Source organism: Halichoeres trimaculatus, unplaced genomic scaffold (assembly GCF_033239565.1).
Source record: "Halichoeres trimaculatus isolate MK-OKI-2021-1 unplaced genomic scaffold, fHalTri1.1 fHalTri1_scaffold_19, whole genome shotgun sequence".
Lineage (NCBI taxonomy): Eukaryota > Metazoa > Chordata > Actinopteri > Labriformes > Labridae > Halichoeres > Halichoeres trimaculatus.
In genome coordinates this window covers 16,855,335-16,864,434 of record NW_027437197.1, presented here as the reverse complement: position 1 = coordinate 16,864,434, position 9,100 = coordinate 16,855,335, and the positions used below count along the sequence as shown (strand labels likewise).

The 9,100-nt window shown below is 42.9% G+C and overlaps 1 protein-coding gene across 1 annotated transcript; it reads right to left on the bottom strand.

Annotated features, from left to right (window-relative positions):
- Nucleotides 1-557: 557 nt before the first annotated feature.
- ackr3a (atypical chemokine receptor 3a) lies at nt 558-5,691 on the bottom strand. The gene is made up of 2 exons (XM_074695682.1): nt 5,565-5,691; nt 558-3,103 (listed from the first exon to the last, which is right to left on the bottom strand). Exon 2 carries the CDS (start codon nt 3,053-3,055, stop codon nt 1,916-1,918), a length of 1,140 nt encoding a protein of 379 aa, XP_074551783.1. The 5' UTR covers nt 3,056-3,103; nt 5,565-5,691; the 3' UTR covers nt 558-1,915.
- Between the last annotated feature and the right edge of the window lie 3,409 nt (nt 5,692-9,100).

Here is a 9,100-nt window from a genome sequence, read left to right as displayed (position 1 = left end):
AGAATAAATCCTCCGCTAGCTTACAAGCTCATCTAGAACTTGAGCTTTTCACATATTTAGTTCACATTCCTCCTGCAAAAGCACAGCTGGTGGTAAACTTGGCGATAATGACCACAATTAATCGTCCACTTCTTTCACCTCGTGAGGAACCTGCAGAAGGAGAAGCTGGTGTAACTTGTGTAACCTAAATGCTGAAAAGAAGAGGTCAGCCCTCTTTTACAGCTCGTCTGAAGTTGGTGACAATAAGAGGAAAAAAAAGGGGGTTCCTTTGTCACACTGAAGTACAGCCCATTTTTACAACCAAGCCAAGACTTGCCTTGGGTACAATGTATAAGCCACGTGACAGCTGGGACCAGCCACACAGAGTAATGTTATGTTTCAGCTAGGTTTGGATAGGCGGGTGTTTGTGCCTGGATTCAATGCCTCAAATGGAGCAGAAAATGCATTTCCAAAACAAATTCCACCAAAGCTTCCAGTAAAACCTCGTTATTCTAGACAGTTTGGAGCATGGAAGAAACTCAGATGTGACAGTATTTAAATAAATCTCCAAGTCGAGGTAGTTTCTCCTCCTTTTTTTAATACATAACAAACACATGTTACATATTACAATACCAAAAGAATGCCTCTGTTCATGTGGACACATGTTCGTGTCTGCAGTCTTCTCTAATCGCTACATGAAATCTCTTCAGTGTAAAAGCAAACATGTGTGACCGATCACATGACAAAATGTCAGCATATCAAAAAGAACATGTCGGTTTTTTGTTGTTTTTTTCTACGACACACGGCAAGTCAACTGGAAAATTTCTGTGACATAAAACGTCATCTCTTGGTGTCAAGCTGTAGGAAACACACACACACACATACACACACACACATATATAATGTTTTTGGTCCCTAAAATAAGTTGTTGCACCTCACAGCTGCTGCCTGCATTGAAGTAATAAAGCTATTGGTTGAAGTTATTTGGTTGTAAAAGTTTTAGCTGTCTGCGGCGAATGTGCCGACACAGCAAGATTAAAACCAAATGGATGTGTCGACTCCTTTGTCCTATTAGAGCGAATGTAATTAAAGTGGCGGTACAGTACATATGTATGGCTGATTCAGAAGAGATAACTTACATCCAACTGCGTTTTTAGCTTTTTAATAGTCCCAGTGTAACCTTCAACTAACGTTTAGAGATGCAGAACACCAAGAAGCTAATGTTTGCTAATGGCTAATTATCAACTGTCAACCATTTACGAGAACCAGAATATTTTAGCTTTTTATACAGAAATAGGTTGAAGTTTAGGAAAATGAGCTTATTTACATTCTTGCGGAAATGACACAGTCTTTTTTATGCAACAAAATCTATTTTTAAAATCTGTCTGATGATGATTTGAACTGATTCAAAACGAGGTTAGAGTTTGTGATGAAACAGCAGGTCTCGAGTGTGTCTGCGGCTCTGAGCAGAAATCAGTGTGTGAAGACTTTGAGTAACACCATGAAGGAGGCGAACGGTTTAACCATACAGCACATAAATACATCGTAATACAAAAAAGATTAACAATAATAATCTACTAACAATACTTGATGCCTGCTGCATTACACACCATGCACACACACAAACACGACACATTACATTTATACGCAGGCAATGATTTTTTTTACATTTACAATCACTGTTTTGGCTTAAAAAATGACAGTATGCTTATTTAAGTAACAGCTGGTGCGATAAAACTGCCTTCTAAGTGCTTTTAAATCAGTTCCTCAGAGTTGATATTGACAGGTCTTCAAGCTTCTCTAAAGCAGAAAGGGATGCTGGGAGATAGTAGGCTGAGTCTAAAATGAATCAACAGGTTGTAACAAAGATGTATATTGTGTTCCAGTCTTTAAGATTTAGAAATGTGTTCAAGAAAGTTGTTTGGTTCAGTCAGTTTTAGATCTGTGGAGGGTTTTCCACAGCGACAGCAGTGTACTCTGTCTCAGACATGTTTGACATGTCAGTAAGCCGGGCCAAGCCCGTCCGTGTGGAGTATTTAAAGATGAAGGCCTTCATGAGGTCGTAGCGGTAGTTTCTGTTGATGAAGTTGTAGAGGATGGGGTTGAAGCAGCAGTGGAGCAGGGACAGGCACTGGGTGAGGTGTAAGGCGACGTAGATCACGTTCTCCAGGCCGCAGGTCAGAGGCACCAGGCCCAGCTGAGACAGAGAATCAACCAGGAGGACGGCGTGGTAGGGCCCCCAGCAGCCGAGAAACACCACAATGTAGGCCAGGATGACCCTACGACTCACACGGCGCTCCTGCTCCGCTGAGGAAGAGGCTGAAGATGAAGAGGAGGGGCAGGTGAAAGCACTGGCGAGCATAGCGTAGAACACGGCGATGAAAGGGAAAGGGAGAACAAAGCCCAGCAGGATGAAGCTCAGCTGCACGCTCACCATCCACTCCCTGGGGTTCTCCTCCGGGTACACAGGCCTGCACAGCATGGCGTCCCCGTGGGTGGACTTCACTGTACGCAGGAAGTAGGTGTCTGGGAGGGAGGCCAAAAGAGCCACAAGCCACACCCCTACACACACTCCGCGGCGAATCAGCTTCCTGCACGCGCCTCCCTCGCTGTCCCCTTGCTTTGTCACACTCAGGTAGCGGTCCACGCTCATGCACGCCAAAAAGTAGATACTGCCGAAGAGGTTGACGGAGAACAGCAGGTGTGTGAGCTTACACGCCGTCTCACCAAAGGGCCAATGTCCATGCTGCGCCAGCGAGCTCACCCACACAGGTAGAGTGGCGCACACACACAGATCCGCCACTGCGAGGTGAGCAATGTACATGTGCGTCTCATGGCGAGGTGTGGAGTCTCTTTGTGCACGGATGTTCACCCAGAGGACCAGAGCGTTCGCAGCAAGACCAACGATGAAGATGAACGTGTAGAGGACGCACGTGGAGTAGAGGAGAGCGCTGCGGTTGAACGCTGTCGCACACACCATTGCATCCACGCTGGATATGTTGCTGAAGGTTATGGACAAGTTGAGGTCTCCGATGGACTCCCAGAGGTCCTCCAGCTCACTGGTGCTCAGACTCATTTTTGCAGAATGGAGAGGATGACGGATAACCTTTGATTAGGGTCGATCCTGCAAAAACAAGACATAAATCATCACATCAGGATCAAGTATCTGACCGCTACCTCTCATATTCAAAAAGCAATCCTCTCCCATGTGGAGCTGGGCTTATTTTAACCATGTGGACTTGAACCGCACTGAGCTAATAAAACATACAGCCTCTTGTGGTATGCCACCAGATCCTGAAGAATCCTAATGTGGTTAACTTGTTAAAACACTGCTTTCATGAGTTAATAGAGGCTCTCTGTTGCTGTGTCACAAACGTAGAAGGTCTCTGTGATTGATGTGCAGTCAGGAGGGCAGTACAATAAATGTTTACTTAAACTCAGCGAGCAAAGAGAGCAGATTAGACACAAGGAAGTGGGATGGAAAAATCCAAACAGGGTGTATTTCCGGAGCATTGCGCGCATTCCAAGATAGAGGACAGGTCAGGGTGGGAAACCTGATGCCTCTTTAAAGAATGTTTTTCCTGTTATAGTTCAAAAAATCATGTTTTCCTTTTGGTCTCAGAGGAGAGAGTGAGAGGGAAGCTGTCACCACCGACGTGATCAAAGAAAAAAAATGTCATTTTACAACATCTGAGTCCTATAATGCAGGAACACGTGCAGACAATCTTTAATACAGGATACATTAATGCCTGAGAGGTGACTAAAGCAATATGCAAGATCAGAGGCAGTGCACTGTTGCAGCTTTGCATACTGAAATGATTCCTCTGGGTTCAACCTTGTCTGCACTCGCTGAGTTTTCTCCTGTGATGTCTCTTTTTAGCTCCTCTAACTGGCTGCCTGCTGCACCGTGAAGGATCAGAGGTGAAAGGTAATAGATCAAAACCAGAACACGAGCGATTTAACCCCGCTGTTGCCCTCCGGCTGACTCGTACGCCCACTGGGTGAATTGTGTGCGGGGATCAGCAGGAGACTTGACGCCTGCGAAATGGTCCGACTGGGGTTAAAAACCAGGGTCGCCGACCAGTGGGCGACGCAGCACGGCGGAAAGCAGTGAAATGTGAGCGTGGCAGACATCTGTGTGTGAGGGAGAGCTGTGCTGAACGCGGGTAATTGGCACAAAGTCAGGGAGGCTGATGAGGAAAGGCAGAGTTAATATAATTATATTGAAGGACACCTGGAGCTTATGTGGATGTGCTGCTAGAGTCTTTTTGCAGTTAACTTTATAGCATACATACACACTCAACTGCTACATCCAACAACATTTTAAAGAGTTTAGCCATTGGATGCATTAATAAAATGCATTAATGATACTGAATTTTTCAAACTTTATGATAAAGTATCCTCAATTTTGCAACATAGCCTGCATCAGATACTTTCACCTTATCATTTTATCCATCAAAAGTTAACTGGAATACAACATAACTCTCTCTTGTGCAAAAGATTTTCCTGCCAGCTCTTCAGAGTCAATTGAAGTTTCACTTTAATCCACATTTTGCAGCAAGGTGTTGCTTTTCCAGCTCCGTAATCTATTCTAATACCTTGCAAATTCAAGAAATGTCAGAGCTCTGACAAGTAATTCCACTTCCATTATTTTTTTTGACACTGGAAGCTGCTCTTCATTCTAATGGAGGGATTTTCTATGCTGAGATAATCCCTCACAATGGTCTCTGTCTAATTCCTCTCATATTATATGGAAAGTACCTGGAGGTGCCAGGTAGCCCCACAGGCTTCAAGCTAATTAACCTTTTAACACCCACAGCATCAGATAAGAGCAGCAGCACGAGGAGTCCATCTCTCTGTTTCTCTCTGTTTCTCTCCTTTTCAACCCGCGAGCATCCAGTTACAAATTAGCTCAAAACGTCTATTGTTACTCAATACACACACATAAAAGCAGCTGAAGACCATTTTCATGTGCTAATGCCCTAATTCCTCTCGTCAAGAATAGTGCAGGTGCAGCGTGTTTGTCAGAAGTTTTTCCTGTCACTCTCTTCTCAAAGATAAGTAAAATATTTGCTCCTCGGAACAAGTTTCCGCGTCGAATAGAAATGTTGATCCAAATGTTAAAATGCGCGTCTTTGCGTAGAGGGAGCGAGACGGCGTCAGATCCCAGACTTGTGCTAACGGAAAACACACAATGTCTTTGTTGTCACTGTTGATTTATATCAGCGTGGAAACAAACTCTTCTTATCTGATGTGGGCTCAGTATACAGTAGCCTGACTCCGTGTTTGAGCGGAGGGAAACAAACAGCTCAGAGAGGCGCCGAGGAGATGGAGGAAAATCACTAAAGCGTTTAAGAATACTTGTGTACATGTCTATACCTGCTGCCGTTAAGTTTTTGTGATGTAACTTTGACTAAATAAGGCTACAGTAACAGTAAAGCCGTGAAATCTCTGCATCCAGCTCTGATAATCGCAGGTATCGAGCATCTCTGCAGCCTTTTCAGTTTTCCAAAGCCGATTAACTCCCTGAAAACTCTCGACTGTTAACAGCTAACAGAAATCGACAGCTAATTTTCGCATCTTACCTCTTTTTTAAAGCCCTCCTCTCCTCTTCTTTGAAGAATCTGTTTTGTTTTTTGGAGGATCAACTTCTACTCCGCTCGTTTGGAAACTTGTGCGCGCTGCCCCTTCGCCTCTTTAAATGAATCTGAGCCCGTCCCTCTCTCTCTCTGCACTTGCTGATACTCTCACAGAGAAGAGCTACGCCTCCAAGGCTGGTCTTAACAGCTCTGCGTATTGACACAACATCGCCTCTGGCGCTCATTGAGCAGCAGCCTGAGTCCGGCCAGTTTCGACCCAGACAAAGATAAAAGAAGCAGACTTTCCTGCTTACAATCTAGCATGCAGAAAACAAAGATCGATATTTCTGAGCGTAATATGCATGCTGTATGCAAGTAATTAAATGTTGTGCATGCGGTACCAGCTTTTACAGCATGTACACAATTAGACAATAATGCATGTTATAATATTATAGCACACAAAACCTCAAATATACACCCTCTAAGAGGGAGGTGGCTATCAGAAAATGGAATAATACTATATAACATATGCAAACTTACAAGTTTAAAACTTCAATTGATTACAAAACAGCTATCAATTCAGAATAATAAACACAAATAGTATCTGTGAGAAGATTTTTTGAATGAATCTGGTGCACAGTGTTGTACCCCCTTTGCGTTTCTGCATGCAGGTGTATGCCTCATGACTTATTCCTGCAATGATCTGTAAGGTTCAGCATGAAAACACATTTTTTTCTTAACATCAAACATTAAAAGAATAAATAAATAATGCAAATAAAGGCAAAGTACTTCTTGAATTAAATCATTTCAAACAGTTTCTGCTGTACTGGCCTGTGTTACACACCTGCATCAAGAAAGTCAGTTGAGTTTTTCATGGGGCACGTATACGTTTTTATTTAATCCTCCATAAGATGATGACTCAATACACATTCACCCCTTTAAACCATGCATAAAGAACCTCTCCTAACGCTCCCTGCTGCGCCCCACCCCACTTAGCCAAATATGAAACCAGAGCTGCAGACGTTCAGTTAGACATCTCCTGCATCCACCCAAAACCAACAAACGGGTTAAACCCACCATCCACCAGTCAGACATGAAACTGGAAACACCCTGTGAGTAACTAACAGCCCTAAAAACTCAATGTAAGTTTTTATTTGATATTTGGGACTTTTTTGGCTATTTATGATTAATTTCAACAATCAAAATCATTTTTTTTGTGCTCATCCTGAAACTCAGTCTGACGGAGCCAGCTGCAGAAGCCCTGTTGTGTTACGCCTGCTGGAGCTGCATTCAGTCTCATTGCAGGCACATCCTTTTGGAAGCAGCACAAAGCCGTTGTGGGAGCCTCATGTGTTTGCTGACAGCTGCTGAAAGCTCACCTGCAACTCTGGTGGCCTCACAGCTGCTCCCACCAGGGCAATTAACCCCAAGTTCAATACAAAGAGTCCAGCACAAAAAGAGGAAGAAGAAGTGGAATTCATAAAAGTAAACACACTCATTATGTTTCAGTAGTTGAGGTATGACGAATACTGTGATGAAGCTGAGAGGGAAACATGTCGACAGGTTTTGATTTAAGTATTGACTTAACATCCAGCGGTATGTTCGGTGTGTTTGCTTGGTAAGAGGATATCGCTCACTCCTACAGGTCACCCCTCTGACGTTTATTATGATTATATGACCTGTATTCTTGATAAAATGCAGCAAGCCGGCTCCTCTGACCTCATTAAAGAGCAGAGAAGTGAAGTCAGTTTCAATGAGGCTTTAAAGAGAGCTCCTACTACGCACGCATACCCATTGTCCTCCGTATCACAAGCATCAGGGGGGATTTGTAAGCCTCTCTGATAAGCATCCGTCGCCCTGCAGACTGCTGCCAACCTCTGTTCTGCTGTCCTCATTCACAGGGAGGCCGGACTGGGAACAGCAGGGGAGTGTGTGTGTGTGTGTGTGTGTGTGTGTGTGTGTGTGTGTGTGTGTGTGTGTGTGTGTGTGTGTGTGGGTGGATGGATGTGTGTGTGTGGGAGAGAGGCTGACCAGAGCACTTTCTCATAAAAAAAATGAATAAGAATGAGGTTGATCACTTAAAAATAACAGGATGTGACAGCAAAGAGACAGATGCAGGCGGCAGCTGTTGTATTTATACCTGTTTAACTTTCTTTACAATTTTTTTTTTACCAATACTCTTTGCCTCTAAAAGTAGGGAGCTACATTGGTGCCATTTGTGATTACTGGTTGACATTTACTGAAGCCGACAAGAACACGGTAATTAGCCATGAGTGCTATCTTCTTCTTCAGCTCTGTGCATCTCATAAGAGAGGTGTGACAGTTTGCTTAAGTGGATTCAAAAGTAGTAAAAAAACAAAGGATAAATGTTGAATTGAATGTTGAATTATAAGCTTTTGAGAAAATGACAAAGTATACTGAAGAAAAATAAGTCTTTGAGAGATTTGGGGCAGGATAATAATTTAAAGGGAAACTTTAGCTCGAGACAATCTGATAAAACTGGTATTTCATAAATCAACCTTGTAGTCTTAAAGCTACATTAATCAGTAATTATAAAAGGATGTCATGGATCTGAAATGGCTTGAAGTGACAACCCCATGCAAAGCTCTGATGAATAAACTGTCTCAAATGGTACACGTAATTTAGGATCAGATGATGCTAGACCCTTTCCCAAATTGGTGGAGACCCAAACAGAGCTATAACAGAGATATTACAGACCCTTACATGCTAGAAAGTCCCAAATGTTTCTTTTATTGCTTTAAAAGTGATATTTCATTTTTTAACACTTGAATTTTCTTAAGATTTACAGTACTGTTGTCAAAGCTACATTGCTTTAAATTTTTTCTGTAGCAAAGGTTTCCCCAGTTTTATCCCAAGTTGAACATTTTTGTAAATAAAAGTGTTTTTCTGACCTCCTGAATTAAAAAGATCCAGAGAGAAGAAGTTAGGTTTTTTGCAAGTTTACGAAGCTCTTTGAGATAAAATATTACAATTTATTTAAAGTTTAGACAAAAGCTATGTTCCTAGGACAAGCTCTTTGCGATATTTGTGGATTTTTTTCAATATTATTTTCCTCTCAGGATTTAAACACAAGTGTATTTCCTTTCTTGTTTCAGTGTATCCACTTACTTCAGCCTCTTTCAACCACTCCTGCTGTGTTGTACAGAAATCTAACTTCATCATACACATTTACACAAACCGGATAAACATTGGGATCAAAAGATAAAAAGATGGAAAAGGGTTGGCGACTGCAAGGCGGAAACACGGTGGCGATGACGTAAACCTCTAGAGGAGGGTGGAGGAGAAAAAGTCGAGGAAGAAAGATTTGGGAGTTATTCCTAATGGCTGCAGTTTCTATTGTAGTCGGGGCCTGAGCCACAGTGGGGGGTCTGACAGACACAATCCATTTTGGTGCAAATCTCCATTCAGAGGGTCCCTCTCCAGCTCATTCTCTACCACATCTTTAGCATCAGCCGCCGACCTCCTCCCTCTCACATTTTTCTGCTCCCTCACATTCCTCCTCATCCCCTGCTCCTCTAACC

Bases quoted from the DNA above. Each gene is read 5' to 3' on its own strand.
- ackr3a (XM_074695682.1), bottom strand. From the start codon at position 3,055: ATGAGTCTGAGCACCAGTGAGCTGGAGGACCTCTGGGAGTCCATCGGA.